At 42.8% G+C, this 22240-nt stretch overlaps 1 protein-coding gene across 1 annotated transcript in view; it reads right to left on the bottom strand.

Moving 5' to 3' along the window:
• The window catches only part of ATG12 (autophagy related 12), a 56999-nt gene that overhangs the window by 20644 nt on the left and 14115 nt on the right, over window positions 1-22240 (bottom strand). Inside the window, exons 2-3 of the mRNA XM_063437083.1 lie at window positions 14689-14825; window positions 8397-8459 (exon numbers count right to left, since the gene is read on the bottom strand). Coding sequence (XP_063293153.1) covers window positions 8397-8459; window positions 14689-14825 — 200 coding nt within the window. The remainder of the gene's footprint in view (window positions 1-8396; window positions 8460-14688; window positions 14826-22240) is intronic.

The following is a 22240-nucleotide window of genomic DNA, read 5'->3' as shown; positions in this document are numbered from 1 at the left end:
ATTGGCCGATACCGATATTGCCAAAAATACAGAATATCGGCCGATTAGATCGGTAAAGCCGATAATCGGTCGATCCCTACCGTGGAGCCAAAGTGACAGGTATATCTACTATTCATCTGAACTCATGTAAGAGAGGAATTAGTAACACATGTCAATGGGGAAGAATCGTGCGAACATTCTATGCCTTTACCCAATCGTTCGCATGTTTCACAACAATCTTACTGGAAAGGTTAGTATGAAACATGGTGAACGATTAAAACGTGCAAACGTAGTGAAAGGAACCGAACGATGTTTGCAAGAACAGAAACTCGTACCCATAGGAGTAAACTAATTATATGAATAGTGCCGAAACACCTACAAAACATACGAATGAAATAAGAAAAGGAATAGACCCAAACCGCGATGACGCTGAACGACCTTACGGTAAGGGTCTGACTTACGGTTGAAAAACTAGCCTCACCCAGCAAACCAGAGGTGGCAGCAGGCTTGTAGCGTTTGGTGAGCGGTTAGGTAAGTAGGACAAACAGGAGTCAGGAACCAGGACCACGAGGAAAAACAGGTAAGATACAGCAAAATGGCAACTTGACCGGAAGTAACCCCTTCAACTTGCCAGACCAACAAAGGTAAAGTGGGAAAGGATTGGCCTCCCACAACTACAGGCCCAGCCTTAAATATATACATACATATATTTATATATATATATATATATATATATACACACACACACACACACACACACATACATACATACATACATACATACACATATACGATCTAAGTATATATTTTAGTTTAAACAGTTTTTAAAACATTTTACTTTTTTCAGGCAGCAGGGGCACTACATGTAATTACAGGCACTCCCTCTGCTGGCACTGCTGTGGACGGGACCTCGCGATCACATGGCCCAGGAGGGACGGAATGGCAGCAGGTAAGTCCCCCCACTGCAATAGCCGGGTTTAGAGGCGGGTCCCCTAGGACGGCATAGCACGCCCGCCATCCTTAAGGGGTTAAAAAACAAAACAAAACAAAAAAACACCAAAAAATATACAAATCCAATGGCCTTTTTTGAAGATACAACAAAAGAAATGTGCAAACGTATAATCTAAATATATATTTAAGGCTGGGCCTGTAGTTGTGGGAGGGGCTTGAATCCCCTTTAAAAGGGCTGGCAATCCTCTCCCACTTTCCCGTTGTTGGCCTGGCGAGTTGGAGGGGTTACTTCCGGTCAAGTCGCCATTTTGCTGTATCTTACCTGTTTTCCCTCGTTGTCTGCTACACACAAAAGGAATAGCGACTGGTTATATAAATAAACAAATACATAGAGTGTGCACCACAAGAGATTTAAGTAGAAAATAAATTACTATATATATCAATGAAAATAATTATAGTTATAAGTTTAATATGATAGATAATACATAAATAAGCAGAACAGATCAACTCCAAAGGCAATGTTAATACATTATATAGATACAGAAAGTACCCAAAATAGCAACAAAATATGTGCAATGCTGTACAAACAACTGCAACTAAGTTGCTATCCAAAGGTAACTGTATACAAATGAGCAGGATCAAAAGGATACTGATAAAAATCTCCTAAACTCCTAAAAAGGGGTCATGTCTACTAAATGGTGAAAAGGGGAAGCAGCGTTACAAACCTTCGAAGGAGCAATGAAATCTAAAATAAAAATAAAACTCTGCAAAAATAAAACCACAAAGCACAATGTAAACCAGAAAATAAAAATAGATAGCAGCAAAAATACACAATGATGAACAGACACTCCTCACGTACTGACAGGGTTCTGTTCCTACGACCCGGTTGTAGAACGACTTGGTCAGTAAGTGAGGAGTTCAGGGACTCCCTGCTCTGCTGCGTTCTTCTATGTTCAGGGATAACGCAGCAGAGCAGGGAATCTATCAAATTCCCACGATGGCTCGCACTTACCAACCTGCGAGAGAGCTGGTCTTAACTGCGAGCCATCGTAAAACAGGTAGGTCGCAAAAGGAGAACCACCTGTACTTATCCGTCGGGGGCCCCTCCACGGATATGAAGTGATGCTATTGATAGGGATACAGAGGTGTCAAAAAGATCTGGATGTTTAAGTTGCCAGCGACCTTGACCTTGAAGCCTGATGTCACACTCACAGATGTACTTGGAGCTGCACTGCAAAATCCGACGGTAAGCAGGAACAGAGTCTCTCTTGCCTCTGTCTCCTGCAGCTGTTAGAAGAGACTCTGTTCCTGCTTACCATCGGATTTCACAGTGCAGCTCCAAGTACATCTGTGAGCTAAGTGCAGAGGAGAGAGCCAGACCCATTCTGCATCCTCTGAATTAGTCCGGACAGAGCCCTCCTCAGCAGCAGCCGACTCACCTTATCCTGGAGACACAAAAGTGAAGGCAGGTAGAGAACTGGGGTTGTGGCTTGGAGCTCTCTGAGATATACCTAGGTGAGGAGCCAAACCATTTAACTTTTAGGTGTCTGCCTGCCTTTCCTGTCCAGACTAGAGTATATCCCATGTGTAGTGCACTGCCACTAATCTGGAGGGAAAAAGTATATACTTTTTTTCATTTTACAAAAAGTTAAATTTATAAACAATTTCCTGGTTGTTTAGCTCAGTGGAGCTAAACGTAAGAGGCAGGTAATTGCCCAGAGCACCTGCTTTGTAAAGACTTCTCATTAGGAAGTCTGTAATTGGAAAGCCACAGAAAGTCTGAGCTGGGTTGGGGAGGGGGGGGGGGGGGGGGGGGGGAGGGGCCTTACAAAGGTTTCAGACAAGAGATCTTCATCTTTTGTGAGCAGTTTTTAGATATACCTCCAATTTAAAAACTGCTTAATTAGATGCATGTTTTCATAGGGTAAATATCTACTAAACAGTGATTTTATCTGGACAGTGGAGTATCTCTTTAACATTTACCATTTATCCTCTTGTTACAAGGCTATTTTTTAATTTAAATTTATTTATTTTAATAGTGGCCTTCATTTTAAAGCCTTTAATTTTTTAATTCATTTCAATTCAGTCGGTCCATGTTGCAAATTGCCACATTGTAAAATATGTTATTATACATGTAATAAAGATAAAACTTTCGTTAAACAAATACAACAAATACATACATATGTAAAAATGCAATTCTAAAACAGGTCACGAGCTGGTAAGCATTATGGAATACACAATACAAGTGTAATTTAATTTTTGAGATTTGATGTGCACCTGCCGAAACAAAAACAGGTTTTAAAAAAAAAAAAATATGTATTAATTTATCGCATTACACATTTTTCAAACTACATTTTTATTGCATTGCCAGGATTACAAATATTGAGTAATTAAGCTACGAATCATAGGATGTTATAGAAAGCGGTATTCTTCAGGTTGGAAACCTTTATATATATATATATATATATAGGTTCACTTCATGATTAACAACTAGAACACAAAGTGCACTGCAGTCAGTAAATCATGAATTCATACTGCAGAATTATTACTCATTTTAATAACAGGATGGCACACCAATTTAAGACTTCAACATGAACACTATTTAATAAAACAGAAAATGAAAATAGAAGGAAAAAAAAAAAGAGTAAAAAACACTTCAGACACCATAACAACTTCATCTAAATTAAGTTGTTATGGTGCGAGGGACTACTGTCTCACTCTTACCTCAAGGTGTTAAACTGTTCTTGAAGCTGGCTTGGAATAGATAAGTTTCTTTCCAAGCCAGTTTTGTGAATGGGGAGTCACTGATTGGCTGAGAGTGACAGCTGACCACTGACCAACAAATCAACCGCGGCACTCTGCACTTTCTGAAAGTGAAAGTTCAGAAGCTGGATGGCAACAGGGGGGATGGGGGGAGTTGAGATCAAACCGTTTAACCCCTTGAGGTAAGAGTGTGCTGGGGGCCTCCTCACATAATTTAGATAAGGTTGTTATGGTGCTTTAAGGTGACAAACCGTCCCATTAACCCCTTAACACCGCAGCCAAATGTACAAGTTGTGAACGAAACAAAACGTAAACAAAACCTGGCATTTGCGCTATATGTCTGTCCAACCGTAATTCACCTCTTTCATATTAAATGCACCCCCCCTTATTATATATCATTTTATTCAGGGGAAACAGGGCTTTCATTTAATATCAAATATTTAGCTATGAAACATAATTTAATATGAAAAAAATGGGAGAAAATAAGATTTTTTTTGATTTTTTTCGTTCTTCATGACATTTTAACTGTCAATGTCATAATACTGTTTGCTTTTACTGCAATAAAATACACATATTTGTATTCAGCAAAGTCTCACGTGTAAAACAGTACCCCCTATGTACAGGTTTTATGGTGTTTTGGGAAGTTACAGGGTCAAATATAGCGTGTACAGTGATCATCAGTCAGTGTGGTTTAATATAAGAACAGTGACTGAGTCACACCACACAAAAACAAAAGTTTTAGACTTTAGAAAAACAGACTTTTCCAAAATTAGAATATGTGTAAAGGAGTCAATATCAGACTGGAGCAATTTAAATGGAGTCCAAAAGAAATGGGATTATTTCAAAGTTGCACTACTGAAGGCAACAGAAAATTGCATTAGGCTTGTCAGTAAAAGCAAAAAATTCAAGAAACCACTGTGGTACTCCACAGATGTAGCCAAAATAGTAAAAAACTAAAAGTTAGCATTTAGTAATTATAAAAAAACCCAGAGTGAGGAAGACAGAATGACCTATAAGATTAGGCAGAAAGAGGCTAAGCAAGTTATAAGAGCTTCCAAATCACACACAGAAGAGAAAATAGCACAGTCAGTAAAAAAGGGGGACAAAACCTTTTTTAGATACATAAATGAGAAAAGAAAAGTAAAACAAGGATTAGTTAGATTAAAAACAAAAGAAGGAAGGTATGTAGATGAGGATAAAGGTCTAGCTGACTGCCTCAATGAATATTTTTGTTCGGTATTTACAGATGAAAATGAAGGAAAGGGACCTCAGTTAAGAAAAAGGATAAATGAGTCATTTATTACACGTGAGTTTACAGAGGAAGAGGTTCTATTTCAACTGTCAAAAGTAAAGACAAATAAGTCAATGGGACCTGATGGAATACACCCAAAGCTATTAAAAGAGCTTAGTGGTGTACTAGCAAAACCATTAACAGATTTATTTAACCAATCATTGATAACAGGAGTAGTCCCAGAAGATTGGAAGTTAGCGAATGTTGTGCCCATTCACAAGAAAGGTAATAGGGAGGAGTCGGGCAACTATAGGCCAGTAAGCCTAACTTCAGTAGTGGGGAAAGTGATGGAAACCATGTTAAAGGATAGGATTGTTGAACATCTTAAAACACATGGATTTCAAGATCAGAGACAACATGGGTTTACTTCAGGGAGATCATGCCAAACTAATCTTATTGATTTTTTTGATTGGGTAACTAAAATTATAGATCAGGGTGGTGCAGTAGACATTGCTTACCTCGATTTCAGTAAGGCTTTTGACACTGTTGCACATAGAAGGCTTATCAACAAACTACAATCTTTGAGTTTGGATTCCAATATTGTTGAATGGGTAAGGCAGTGGCTGAGTGACAGGCAACAGAGGGTTGTAGTCAATGGAGTATATTCGAAGCTTGGGCTTGTCACCAGTGGGGTACCTCAGGGATCTGTACTTGGACCCATTCTCTTTAATATTTTTATTAGTGATATTGCAGAAGGTCTTGATGGTAAGGTGTGTCTTTTTGCGGATGATACTAAGATATGTAACAGGGTTGATGTTCCAGGAGGGATAAGCCAAATGGAAAATGATTTAGGTAGACTAGAAAAATGGTCAGAGTTGTGGCAACTGACATTTAATGTGGATAAGTGCAAGATAATGCATCTTGGACGTAAAAACCCAAGGGCAGAGTACAGAATATTTGATAGAGTCCTAACCTCAACATCTGAGGAAAGGGATTTAGGGGTGATTATTTCTGATGACTTAAAGGTAGGCAGACAATGTAATAGAGCAGCAGGAAATGCTAGCAGAATGCTTGGTTGTATAGGGAGAGGTATTAGCAGTAGAAAGAGGGAAGTGCTCATGCCATTGTACAGAACACTGGTGAGACCTCACTTGGAGTACTGTACACAGTACTGGAGACCCTATCTTCAGAAGGATATTGATACCTTAGAGAGAGTTCAAAGAAGGGCTACTAAACTGGTTCATGGATTGCAGGATAAAACTTACCAGGAAAGGTTAAAGGATCTTAACATGTATAGCATGGAGGAAAGACGAGACAGGGGGGATATGATAGAAACATTTAAATACATAAAGGGAATCAACACAGTAAAGGAGGAGACTATATTTAAAAGAAGAAAAACTACCACAACAAGAGGACATAGTCTTAAATTAGAGGGACAAAGGTTTAAAAATAATATCAGGAAGTATTACTTTACTGAGAGGGTAGTGGATGCATGGAATAGCCTTCCAGCTGAAGTGGTAGAGGTTAACACAGTAAAGGAGTTTAAGCATGCGTGGGATAGGCATAAGGCTATCCTAACTATAAGATAAGGCCAGGGACTAATGAAAGTATTTAGAAAACTGGGCAGACTAGATGGGCCGAATGGTTCTTATCTGCCGTCACATTCTATGTTTCTATGTTTCTATGTGTTACATTTGAAATTGAAATTCGCCAGATTGGTTACGTTGCCTTTGAGACTGTATAGTAGCCCAGGAAATAAATTTACACCCATAATGGCATACCATTTGCAATAGTAGACGACCCAAGGTATTGCAAATAAGCGAAGTCCAGTCTTTTTTCGTAGCCATTTGGTCACAAACACTGGCCAAAGTTAGCGTTTGTATTTGTTTGTGTGTGAAAAATGCAAAAAACGCCAATTTTGGCCAGTGTTTGTGACTAAGTGGCTACTAAAAAAGACTGGACATACCCCATTTGCAATACCTTTGGTTGTCTACTATTGCAAATGGTATGCCATCATAGGGGTAATTTTCATTCTTGGGCTACCATAGGGTCATAAAGGCAACGTAAGCAATCTGGCGAATTTTAATGTGAAAAAAATTAAACACAAGCCTTATATTTGACGCTGTAATTTTTGAAAACACCATAAAACCTGTACATGAGGGGTACTGTTGTACTCAGGAGACTTCGCTGAACACAAATATTTGTGTTTCAAAACAGTAAAAAGTATTGCAGCAATAATATCGTCCCTGTAAGTGCTGTTTGTGCGTGAAAAATGCAAAAAACGTCACTTTTACTGGCGATATCATGGTTGTAATACATTTTACTGTTTTGAAACACTAATATTTGTGTTCAGCGAAGTCTCCCGAGTAAAACAGTACCCCCCATGTACAGGTTTTATGGTGTCTTGGAAAGTTATAGGGTTAAATATAGTGCTAGCAAATTAAATTCCCTATACTTTCGGCATGGGTTGTCAGGCAGGTCCCGCTAATTGTAATTAATTAGGATACCTAATTATGTAAAATTATTACATAAATATATGTGTAGAATTAATATATGTATATATATACATATGTGTATATATACGTATATATATATATATTTTTTTTTTAATATTTTTATTTATATATAGGTATATATATAGTGATATATACGTATATATTTATGTATATAGATATATATATTATTTCGTTATAAGTGTATTTTGATATAAATATATATATATTAATATCAGAATACAGTTAGAACGAAATAAAACACATCTATATATTTTTTAATATTTTATTTTTAATTATTTTTTTTATTTAATTTTTTTACGTATTTACATATTAATTTTTTTTATATTATTTATAAATATATATATAACAATAATTATATATATATTTAATCAGTATCAGTCTACGTGTAATTTGATATTAATATATATATATAATTCTATATATATTAATATTAAAATACACCTAGACGGTGTATGTGTATGTGTGTATATGTGTATATATATACTTAGATCATATATATATAATATATATATATGATCTAAGTATATAATTTATTTATTTTTACACTGTTTTAAAACATTTTTATTTGATTTTCAGCCAGCAGGGGGACCAACTGTCATTACAGTTGGTCCCCCTGCTGGCAATGCAGCAGGCAGCTATACCGGCCATGTGATTGTGAGGTCCTCGCAAGGACCTCACTCTCACATGGCCGGGAGGGCTCCTGGAGGGCGGACGTGCCGCGGGGGGCTCCCTGGGAGTCCCCCGAACCGCGATCGCCGGCGTGGGACCGCCAGCGACCGGGTAAGTTACTAAAAACCGGAGGGCGTACTATTACGTCCGGCGGCGTTTAGAGCCGCTTTTAAAAGGACGTAATAGTACGCCCTCCGGTCTTAAGGGGTTAATATACCATATGCATGTATGTATACACTTATATACAAATATAAAAAATTAAAATAAAATACAGCCGAAACAATTACCTCATACAATGTTCCTACTTCTTGGTCAGGGGATGGAGAAAATGACTGATTAACGTAGATAAACTGAAATAAAAACATATACAGTTATAAAAATAAAAAAGAATACATATGAAAGTTGAAATTGTGACGGTCAACATTATAGCAATATAACAAATCAAGCAGAATCTAGAAGTATGATATGTGTATTTGGCACATTAAAGGGACACTGTAGGCACCCAGACCACTTCAGCTAATTGAAGTGGTCTGGGTGCTGTGACCCTTTTGCACTTAGTGCTGCATTTACATTGCAGCTCTAAGTCTGCCCTCAGTAGCTGACTAGCTGGCACTTCCGGAATCCAAACGGACTTTTGGTCCATTATCTTGAATAATGCTTTCCTGTGGGGAGGTCTAATGCACGCGCAGCCATTGCTGCGCATGCGCATTGGGTCTCCCCCACCGGCTGACGTCGGCAATGGAGGAGGGTGGCACGAGGGAGGGACCTATTAACCTATAGTCCCAGGAAAACGGCTTTGTTTTCCTGGCATTATAGGACCCCTTTAAATGTGACAGGCACATTTAACATTGAGTGTTTGTATGGTGTGCTTTCCTACGCGCTCCTCCCCATCCTGCCTAGGTAACAGGGTGTTCGTTTTAGTTTCTTTGTCTTGATGTATGACTGCTAGCGCAGGTGCCAATTATAGTAGTGATGGTCAGGATTATAGTTGATCCAGCACGCAGAATTGTATCACACCTAAAGGCTAAGGATAACGTCTAACCGGATCTTAGAATGGCCGGACTTAACGTACCCGAGAAGGGACACAGAATGAGACACAACGATAAGGAAAGCCAGAAGTCAAGGATACAAGAAATCAAGGAAGTCAAAACAAAGCCAAAGTCAAATACCAGAAAAAACACGATCAGGAACACACTCATTCTCTGATAACCAGCTAGTGGAAACCACGACAGGGCACTGGCAAAAAGGTAATTTGGGTTTAAATAACCCTCTTTAGGCTGTAATTGGCTGTCTCCGACCTCTGACCCCAAAATGTGCATGCACGTCTATGACGTGACGTCGCACGCACGTTGGCGCCATCTTTAATGTGGGCAAAGGTACGTTTATTATAAAATCCTGAACCGCAGTAGCCGGCGTTCCTAAGAACGTCGCACCCGCTGGGGACCGGAACAGAGGGAGACCGGGCAGCTGGCTAAACATCATGGGAGTAGTAGCAGTTATGAAATACCTGGGACAGACATTTAAGTCCACCAGTTACAATTAAATAAACCACCCTCTGTCCATTTCATTATTTTTTTCCCAAACGTCCAAGCGGAAGTCATAACTAGTAGGATGTGTTTGTCCATTTCTCACAGGTCAGGTAGAATTTCTCACCCCTCCTAGCTTTATAAAGGTCCACCACAAGCTCCCCAGTATTTGCCTACCTCAAAAAAAACAGGTCAGGTAGCAGAACTCTACCTAACCTTGGCAGAATTGGTAAAGCTATTCCCTATTTCTGTGTTTTGGATACACATGGCGAGGGAGCTGCAGCTCCTGTCAGCTCCCTCCTCCTCCGCGCCGGTCCGTGCAGCACCTCGGTCAGAAGAGCTGAACGGACGGCGCGGAGGAGGAGGAAGCTGACAGGAGCTGCAGGACAGGTAAGTTACAGCTCTGCCAGCCCCCCTCCCCCCCACTGAACTACCAATGCCACTGGACCACCAGGGAAGGAGAGCCCCCCTCCCTGGCCAGCTAGCAAGCAGGGAGGGGGGAAGAAAAAAAATAAATAATTAATAATATAATAATAAAATAATTAAATTAAATAAAAAAGAAGAAGAAATAATTAAAAAAATAAAATAATTAAAAAAAAATAATAATAAAATTGCCCACCCCCCACCAAGGCTCTGCAACACACACACACACACACTCCACTCATACACACACACACACACACTCCACTCTCACACACACACACACACACACACACACACACACACACACTCCACTCTCACACACACACACACACACACACACACACTCCACTCTCACACACACACACACACACACACACACTCCACTCATACACACACACACACACACACTCCACTCATACACACTCTGCACTCTCTCACACACACTCTGCACTCTCACACACACACACTCTGCACTCTCACACACACACACTCTGCACTCTCACACACACACTCTGCACTCTCACACACACACACTCTGCACTCTCACACACACACTCTGCACTCTCACACACACACTCTGCACTCTCACACACACACTCTGCACTCTCACACACACACACTCTGCACTCTCACACACACACTCTGCACTCTCACACACACACTCTGCACTCTCACACACACACTCTGCACTCTCACACACACACTCTGCACTCTCTCACACACACTCTGCACTCTCACACACACACTCTGCACTCTCACACACACACACTCTGCACTCACACACACACACACACTCTGCACTCTCACACACACACTCTGCACTCTCACACACACACTCTGCACTCTCACACACACACTCTGCACTCTCTCACACACACTCTGCACTCTCACACACACACTCTGCACTCTCACACACACACACTCTGCACTCACACACACACACACACTCTGCACTCACACACACACACACTCTGCACTCACACACACACACACTCTGCACTCACACACACACACACTCTGCACTCACTCACACACACACTCTGCACTCACTCACACACACACTCTGCACTCACACACACACACACTCTGCACTCACTCACACACTCTGCACTCACTCACACACTCTGCACTCACACACACACTCTGCACTCTCTCACACACACACTCTGCACTCACACACACACACACACTCTGCACTCACACACACACACACTCTGCACTCACACACACACACACTCTGCACTCACACACACACACACTCTGCACTCACACACACACACACTCTGCACTCACACACACACACACTCTGCACTCACACACACACACACTCTGCACTCACACACACACTCTGCACTCACACACACACTCTGCACTCACACACACACTCTGCACTCACACACACACTCTGCACTCACACACACACTCTGCACTCACACACACACTCTGCACTCACACACACACTCTGCACTCACACACACACTCTGCACTCACACACACACTCTGCACTCACACACACACTCTGCACTCACACACACACACACTCTGCACTCACACACACACACACTCTGCACTCACTCACACACACACTCTGCACTCACACACACACACACTCTGCACTCACACACACACACACTCTGCACTCACTCACACACACACTCTGCACTCACACACACACACACTCTGCACTCACACACACACACACTCTGCACTCTCTCACACACACACTCTGCACTCACTCACACACACACTCTGCACTCACACACACACACACTCTGCACTCACACACACACACACTCTGCACTCACTCACACACACACTCTGCACTCACACACACACACACTCTGCACTCACACACACACACACTCTGCACTCACACACACACACACTCTGCACTCTCTCACACACACACTCTGCACTCTCTCACACACACACTCTGCACTCACACACACACACACTCTGCACTCACACACACACACACTCTGCACTCTCACACACACACACTCTGCACTCTCACACACACACACACTCTGCACTCTCACACACACACACTCTGCACTCACACACACACACACTCTGCACTCACACACACACACACTGCACTCACTCACACACACACACTCTGCACTCACTCACACACACACTCTGCACTCACTCACACACACACTCTGCACTCACTCACACACACACTCTGCACTCACTCACACACACACTCTGCACTCACACACACACACTCTGCACTCTCACACACACACACTCTGCACTCTCACACACACACACTCTGCACTCACACACACACACACTCTGCACTCACACACACACACACTGCACTCACTCACACACACACACTCTGCACTCACTCACACACACACACACTGCACTCACTCACACACACACACTCTGCACTCACTCACACACACACTCTGCACTCACTCACACACACACTCTGCACTCACTCACACACACACTCTGCACTCACTCACACACACACTCACTCACACACTCTGCACTCACTCACACACTCTGCACTCACACACACACTCTGCACTCACACACACACTCTGCACTCACACACACACTCTGCACTCACACACACACACTCTGCACTCACACACACACTCTGCACTCACACACACACTCTGCACTCACACACACACTCTGCACTCACACACACACTCTGCACTCACACACACACTCTGCACTCACACACACACTCTGCACTCACACACACACTCTGCACTCACACACACACTCTGCACTCACACACACACTCTGCACTCACACACACACTCTGCACTCACACACTCTGCACTCACACACACACACACTCTGCACTCACACACACACACACACTCTGCACTCACACACACACTCTGCACTCACACACACACACACACACACTCTGCACTCACACACACACACACTCTGCACTCACACACACACACACACACACTCTGCACACACACACACACACACTCTGCACTCACACACACACACACTCTGCACTCACACACACACACACTCTGCACTCACACACACACACACTCTGCACTCACACACACTCTGCACTCACTCACACACACACTCTGCACTCACTCACACACACACTCTGCACTCACACACACACACACTCTGCACTCACACACACACACTCTGCACTCACACACACACACTCTGCACTCACACACACACACTCTGCACTCACACACACACACACTCTGCACTCACACACACACACACTCTGCACTCACACACACACACACTCTGCACTCACACACACACACACTCTGCACTCACACACACACACACTCTGCACTCACACACACACACACTCTGCACTCACACACACACACACTCTGCACTCACACACACACACACTCTGCACTCACACACACACACACACTCTGCACTCACACACACACACACACTCTGCACTCACACACACACTCTGCACTCACACACACACTCTGCACTCACACACACACTCTGCACTCACACACACACTCTGCACTCACACACACACTCTGCACTCACACACACACTCTGCACTCACACACACACTCTGCACTCACACACACACTCTGCACTCACACACACACTCTGCACTCACACACACACTCTGCACTCACACACACACTCTGCACTCACACACACACTCTGCACTCACACACACACTCTGCACTCACACACACTCTGCACTCACACACACACTGCACTCACACACACACTCTGCACTCACACACACACACACTGCACTCACACACACACACACTGCACTCACACACACACACACTGCACTCACACACACACTGCACTCACACACACACTGCACTCACACACACACTGCACACACACACACACACTGCACTCACACACACACACACTGCACACACACACACACACTGCACTCACACACACTGCACTCACACACACACTGCACTCACACACACACTGCACTCACACACACACACACTGCACTCATACACACACACACTGCACTCATACACACACACTGCACTCATACACACACACACTGCACTCATACACACACACACTGCACTCATACACACACACACTGCACTCATACACACACACACTGCACTCATACACACACACTGCACTCATACACACACACTGCACTCATACACACACACACTGCACTCATACACACACACTGCACTCATACACACACACACTGCACTCATACACACACACACTGCACTCATACACACACACACTGCACTCATACACACACACACTGCACTCATACACACACTGCGTGGTGTGGATATGGGGAGGGCATACACACACGCTGCACTCATACGCACACACTGCATTCATACACACTGTAAATAAATATCCAATTAATGTAATTTTTTTAGGATCTAAATTTTATATAGAAATTTACCAGTAGCTGCTGCATTTCCCACCCTAGTCTTATACTTGAGTCAATACGTTTTCCCAGTTTTTTGGGGTAAAATTAGGGGCCTCGGCTTATATTCGGGTCGGCTTATAGTAGAGTATACACGGTAATTTAAATTCCAAAATAATTTCAGAAGCAAACAGGTTTCCTGAAATGCATTAAAAACATTTTTTTTGATCAAATACCAGACTAAACAGTCAGAAATCATACCATTTGTTCCCCTGAATCCAGCTTCAGATACTTTTTGATGAAGTCCATCAGGCCTTGGATTGTTCGTGTTTTCTCTATGGTCCATTTTTTATTTTTCATTATTGGTGTATCTCCAACAGCTTTTAAAAGAACATCAACTACAAGAAATAGGAACAATTTAGATCTACTAATATTTAACAATTTTACAAGATAGATGTGTATGTATGTATATATTTTATTTTTAAAGAAACACTACTGCAAGCATCATTACAACAACCTCTTGTGGTGGTGTTGGTGCCACAAGTACTCTGCTGCCTGGAGTAAATTTGTGAAATCTTTTTAGATCAGCAGTACAGGACAAAGCTCACTGGCTGAAAGCATTAGCTGAGTGCTTTCAACCATTGAATGTGACCTTGCATTAGCAAGGCTTAGGTCAATAAAGACAACTTGCTTTTCCAGTATAAAAATACCAGATGAAGCACAGGGGACCAACATAAGTTGTCAAACGGTTCTAAAACAGTTTCACAAATTAGACAGTGAGAGCGCCAGGGCATTCAGATGCTGGCATCACACAGAAGGCTTGCCCTGTTTAGGAAGGCATTCGCAAGCAGGACAAATAAATATAGAGTAACACCTGCAAAGATGAGGAAATTGCAGTCTCAATATTTTACATTAAATGCATCATATACAGTCAGGTCCATAAATATTGGGACATCAACACAATTGTAATCTTTTTGGCTCTATACACCACCACAATGGATTTGAAATGAAATGAAGATGTGCTTTAACTGCAGACTTTCAGCTTTAATTTGAGGGTATTTACATCCAAATCAGGTGAACGGTGTAGGAATTACAACAGTTTGTATATGTGCCTTCCACTTTTCAAGGGACCAAAAGTAATGGGACAATTGTCTGCTCAGCTGTTCCATGGCCAGGTGTGTGTTATTCCCTCATTATCCCATTAACAAGGAGCAGATAAAAGGTCCAGAGTTCATTTCAAGTGTGCTATTTGCATTTGGAATCTGTTGCTGTCAACTCTCAATATGAGTTCCAAAGAGCTGTCACTATCAGTGAAGCAAGCCATCATTAGGCTGAAAAAACAAAACAAACCCATCAGAGAGATAGCAAAAACATTAGGTTTGGCCAAATCAACTGTTTGGAACATCCTTTAAAAAAAAAAAAAAAAAAAAGAACGCACCGGTGAGCTCAGCAACACCAAAAAACCCAAAAGACCACGGAAAACAACTGTGGTGGATGACCAAAGAATTCTTTCCCTGGTGAAGAAAACACCCTTCACAACACTTGGCCAGATTAAGAACACTCTCCAGGAGGTAGGTGTATGTGTGTCAAAGTCAACAATCAAGAGAAGACTTCACCAGAGTGAATACAGAGGGTTCACTACAAGATGTAAACCATTGGTGAGCCTCAAAAACAGGAAGGCCAGATTAGAGTTTGCCAAACAACATCTAAAAAAGCCTTCACAGTTCTGGAACAATATCCTATGGACAGATGAGACCAAGATCAACTTGTACCAGAGTGATGGGAAGAGACGAGTATGGAGAAGGAAAGGAACTGCTCATGATCCAAAGCATACCACCTCATCAGTGAAGCATGGTGGTAGTAGTGTCATGGTGTGGGCATGTATGGCTGCCAATGGTACTGGTTCTCTTGTATTTATTGCTGATGTGACTGCTGACAAGAGCAGCAGGATGATTTCTGAAGTGTTTCGGGCAATATTATCTGCTCATATTCAGCCAAATGCTTCAGAACTCATTGGACAGTGCTTCACAGTGCAGATGGACAATGACCCGAAGCATACTGCAAAAGCAACCAAAGAGTTTTTTTAAGGGAAAGAAGTGGAATGTTATGCAATGGCCAAGTCAATCATCTGACCTAAATCCGATTGAGCATGCATTTCACTTGATGAAGACAAAACTGAAAGGAAAATGCCCCAAGAACAAGCAGGAACTGAAGACAGTTGCAGTAGAGGCCTGGCAGAGCATCACCAGGGATGAAACCCAGCGTCTGGTGATGTCTATGCGTTCCAGACTTCATGCTGTAATTGACTGCAAAGGATTTGCAACCATGTATTAAACAGTGAAAGTTTGATTTATGACTGTTAATCTGTCCCATTACTTTTGGTCCCTTAAAAAGTGGGAGGCACATATACAAATGGTTGTAATTCCTACACCGTTCACCTGATTTGGATGTAAATACCCTCAAATTAAAGCTGAAAGTATGCAGTTAAAGCACATCTTGTTTGTTTCATTTCAAACCCATGGTGTTGGTGTATAGAGCCATAAAGATTAGAATTGTGTCGATGTCCCAATATTTATGAACCCGACTATCTCTGTGACATGTGAATTATTCAATGCATTAGCCTACGTTTATAAATTTGTGACAAGTTCACTTTGAATAGACAAATGTCATCTCAAATTCACAAATATATTAAATTATATATAAAAATTAAAATGAACAGATTCTCAGGAAACAAATATTTGCTAAGGAGATCATGAACAAAACCTAAAAGACCATATATAATAAGCAGAATAGTCAATTAAATATGTCTATGAGAAGATGCCAATTGGCCCAGCCTGGTAGTTTGCTGTGCATGTGCTATAGCTTCTCAATGCTTTGCTATGGAAAGATTGATGATCTCAGCCATACATCCAATCTAAGAGGAGACAAGCACGGCGTGGAACACATTTCTCATGCGATCAGAGGGAAGACTGTCACTTAAACACACACTCTCACTGATAAACACACACATACATATTTTCTCATAAACTCAAAATTATTACTGGTATTTTTTTTTTTTAAACTAACACCACCCAGCTATGATTTTGTACTCTTCCTTCAGTTCTTGCTCGGCTCCCTTGTGTGCGGTTTAAGGATGCCGGGACCAGAGAGATTTTATATCCTGGCATTACTGCAGGGGGAAGGAGCAGAGCAAGAACTGCAGGAAGAGTAGTTTCCTTGCACGTCTGGCTACATTCTACCTGGGCCCTCTGACCGTCCAAATCCTTGCTCTCTGGACTGGCCGGCCCCCACCATGCTCCCTGGGTAGGCCAGCCGCCTCCGCTGAAAGGTAATGGACTCACAAATCCCAAAGACCAGGAGAAAAAAAAAAATTTCTTAGGCGCCATGGCAACCTGGGATTTGTCAGGTCCTGCCTTACATGTATACATAATGCAAAATTAAATAGAATCTTTTTTTATTCATTTGTAAAAAAAAAAAAAAAAAAAAAAAAAAAACTACTTTTTTCGTTTCACATTTAATAGTTTTTACACACAAGTGCAACTAAAGAAAACAAAGTCAAAATAGATTCACTAATTAGTCCTGATTGTTAAAATGCCCAATATGTCTAAAATGTATTTCAGAAGCTATAAAAACAAATACTGTAAGGAGTGAATCATGGTTTTAAAGCTAAAATTTTGCAAAATTTGGCATGCTGAGATTACAACTTCTATAGCAGCTCATGATTGCAAATTACCTCTCAAAGGCCACATCTATTTTTAAATATGAGCGGCTCACCAATTCATATTATGAACAAGTGCATACTATTTGCCGTGAAAGGGGGAATGTTTGGCGTAAACTTATCAGGGGGTAGTACCCAGTCATCTGCGTCACGGGCAACGCGGTCACGGATTCCGGAACCAAAACCCAGACAGACCACAAAGAGAGAGAACACAGAGAGAGAAACTTGTAATATCGGTCCTTAGAATAGTCAGGCTATACAAGCAGAGAATGCGTCCAAGCTATGCGTCCAAGCCAGGACAAGTGAGGTAGCTTCCATTCTTTTAGGTTTTTCTTGACGTTGTTGAGCATCTGAGTGAAGTTGAGAGATCTTGGGATATCCAAGTCCCCAGGTATTTGATTGCTCTGTCGGACCAGTGAAAGTGGAAGTTCTGGCGCAGAACATCAGCTCTTTTTCCCAGGATATTTATAGTTAGCATGTTGGATTTAGTGAGGTTGATCTTTAAGTTAGATATCTTGCCGTATAGTTTAAATTCTCGCATGATGTTGGGGAGGGTTCTCTCAGGTAAAGAGACGAAGATCAAATCGTCAGTGGTCACTTTATGTGTCGAGGGTCCTGCTTCAATTCCTCTAATATCTGGGTTTCTCCTGATCACCTGGAGGAACGGTTCTAAGGCTAGGACAAACCGTAGTGGCGATAGCGGGCAGCCTTTCCTTGTCCCGTTGCAGATATGGAATGCATCCGTATAAGCTCTGTTGATGCAACCTTCTCTTATGGGTCGACATACAGCGCTTTGATCCACTTGTACATGTTCGGTCTCAGTCCCAGAGTACAGAGAATGCTAAATAGGAAGTCCCAGCTTACTCGGTCAAAGGCCTTCTCTGCATCAGTAGGAGTGCGTGATGGATCAGGGATAGAGTTCTGGAGGTACTGTCCCTTGCCTCCCTGGTCTGGAGGCAAGGGATGGTAGGTAAGGTGTCAACACAGTTGCCAGGATTTTGGCAAAGAGCTTTAAAATCGCAATTCAATAGGGAGATAGGCCTATCTAGAGTGGGGTATGGAGTAGTCGGTCGGTCGAGTGCATGGCCCTCCACCAGTCAACAAGGGGAGCAAGTGGGGAAAGGTATTGTATGTTCTCAGGTGCGTGTCTTCAGCTTGTCAGGGCTGACGTTCCAGGCTGTCATCGCAGTGGGTGAGGGCAGGCAAGTTGTCAGTACAGAGATCCTGGTTAAGATGGAACCCCAGCTGCGCGGGTGGTCATTTGGCGATGTCGTCAGTCCCTCTGGGGTAAAGCCAGAGGCCAGTGTATCTGGCAGTTAGAAGTCTGAGGGGCTGGCCACTTCATGTTCAGTGGGGGGATGGGTAGAAGTTTCCCCAGGTGAACGAATTCCGTGTGGGTGCGCACCACCACGGGTCCCCCTGGTACGGTCACTGATAAAAGCGAGCGGTACCTGGTTCCTGCCAGGTCTGCCACGTGCAGTGCCATGCCCCTGAGTATGTCCTTCTGCCGTGTCAGAGAATCTCCTACTTGAGCGTGGGCCGACCGGAGTTGGTTGCATGTGGCCTCTATGCAGCCCACGCGGTCGTCAAGGCCGTCTAGGGGGGTCGTCAAGGCCGTCTAGGGGGGCTTGAATATCCAGCCGGATAGAGACCTGCAGTTTGCTGCTGGCGGCAGCCAGGTCAGCTCGTGTGGGTACGGCTTGTAGAAGTCTGCCTCAATCTCGGTTGTCTGGAGCAGGCGACATTTCCTCTGGGAGGAATGCCGAAGAGTGAGTCCGTGTCTAAGGCTTCCTCCGATGGAGGTTTGGAGGCCAGATCCGACGTCGTGGAGAGGTACTGGCGTAGAGAGGGGGTAAGAGACTCCTTTTTGGGAACGGAAGCCCGATGCATCTTGCCCATGGTGGTGAGTAAGGATAGGATTTTTGCCTAAATAACACAAGGAGGTTGAGGAAAGAAAAGTTAAGCAGTCATCTTCGACTGCCGCCAGGCTCCGCCCCCCTCTTCTTTGGTTGAGTACATGCCTCTTGTGGTCATCAGACTGCTGATAGAAGTACTTCCTCCTTAAACCATCTTCAAATAGTCTAACACTTACGATGATTCCCCTGGCACTGGTCTGTAGCTCTCCTTTTACAAATAACAATTATTTATTTAGCGCCACCATACGTGGCAGAACTGTACAATAGGTTAATGACAAATTTTTAAAAGAGACACTATAGGCACCCAGACTACTTCATCTCATTGAAGTGGCCTAGGTGCAGCATCCTTGAATCCCTTAGTCCTGCAATGTAAAACATTGCAGTTTTATAGTAACCCCATTTTTACATTACAGTACTAAGATTGCTTCTAGTGGCTGTCTACAAGACAGCCACTAGAGGCGCTTCCAAGAGATCGCAGGAGTGCGATCTTAACCCCTTAAGGACCAAACTTCTGGAATAAAAGGGAATCATGACATGTCAGACATGTCATGTGTCCTTAAGGGCTTAAAGGACCACTATAGTGCCAGGAAAACATACTAGTTTTCCTGGCACTATAGTGCCCTGAGGGTGCCCCCACCCTCAGGGACCCCCTGCCGCCGGGCTCTGGGGAGAGGAAAGGGATTAAAACTTACCTTTCTCCGGCGCTGGGCGGGGAGCTCTTCTCCTCCGATCCTCCTTCTCTCCTCCCTTTCGGCTGAATGCGCATGCGTGGCAAGAGCTGCGCGCGCATTCAGCCGGTCTCATAGGAAAGCATTATCAATGCTTTCCTATGGACGCTTGCGTGCTCTCACTGTGATTTTCACAGTGAGAATCACGCAAGCGCCTCTAGCGACTGTCAATGAGACAGCCACTAGAGGCTTTGAGGGCTGGATTAACCCATTTATAAACATAGCAGTTTCTCTGAAACTGCTATGTTTATAAAAAAAATGGGTTAACCCTAGCTGGACCTGGCACCCAGACCACTTCATTAACCCCTTAAGGACACATGACGTGTGAGACACGTCATGATTCCCTTTTATTCCAGAAGTTTGGTCCTTAATGGGTTAAGCTGAAGTGGTCTGGGTGCCTAGAGTGGTCCTTTAAGACAGCCCTGCTGTCAGCATGCATTGCCGTCAGAGCCCACCCTGCCATGAGCCACTTAGGGACTTAGCTCGTCCGTGAGAGAGCCCGTCCTGACGTCAGCCATTTTCTATCATTCATAGTACAGGAGTGAGAGAGTGGAGCTGATAGTTAAAAGATCTGTTATTGTCAGATAGGTAAGGAAATAGAAAGCTCTGTTAGGTAAGGGCACTGAAATGCTCTATAAGGGACATTAAAAGACTCTGTCAGGGGCAAAAAAACTTTTAACTGTATTTTTGAAAAAAAGTGTTCAAATCTTTTTGCTCCAAGTCTAACTCAAAAATCCTGCATAAGATCAGTTCTTTCTAAGAGCATTATCAAAATCAGCATCCTTTTCAGTCATGTTGTGAGATCTGAATTTTTTTAAAAGGGTTCACATTTTTTTTTTCCCTAGCAATAAACCACCATGAATTTGGAAAGCTGGTTAAAGCAGGGAACTCTTCAGGGAAAATTATTACTACTTCTACTTGTTCGGCACTTATAGAAACTGAGAAAGAAGATACAAGTAAAAATCCTGAAAACACGCCGGTCCGTTCAGCTCTTCTGTGAGCTCACAGTGTAAATCTCGCGAGAGCCGCGGCTCTCGCGAGATTTACACTGGGAGCTGACCGAGGTGCTGAACGGACCGGCAGAGGAGGAGAGAGCTGACAGGAGCTGCAGGAAGGTAAGTAACATCTCTCTGCAGCCCCCACAGCCCCCTCCTACACAGTGCCCATCCACTGGACCACCAGGGAAGGAGAGCCCCCCTCCCTGGCCAGCTAGCAAGCAGGGAGGGGGGACGAAAAAATGTATATATAGCAATAATAATAAAAATAATAAAAATAATAAAATAAAAATAATAATTAAATAAATAATAATAATTAAATAAATAATAATAAAATAAAAAAATAATAATAATAAAAAAATGTAATGAAACAAAAAAAAATATTAAAATAATTAAAAAATAAAAATGCCCACCCCCCACCAAGGCTCTGCATCACATTCTGCATTACACACACAC

The sequence above is a fragment of the Pelobates fuscus genome, chromosome 11, assembly GCF_036172605.1.
Source record: "Pelobates fuscus isolate aPelFus1 chromosome 11, aPelFus1.pri, whole genome shotgun sequence".
NCBI classification, from domain to species: Eukaryota; Metazoa; Chordata; class Amphibia; order Anura; family Pelobatidae; genus Pelobates; species Pelobates fuscus.
This window is presented reverse-complemented; position numbering and strand designations above follow the sequence as displayed.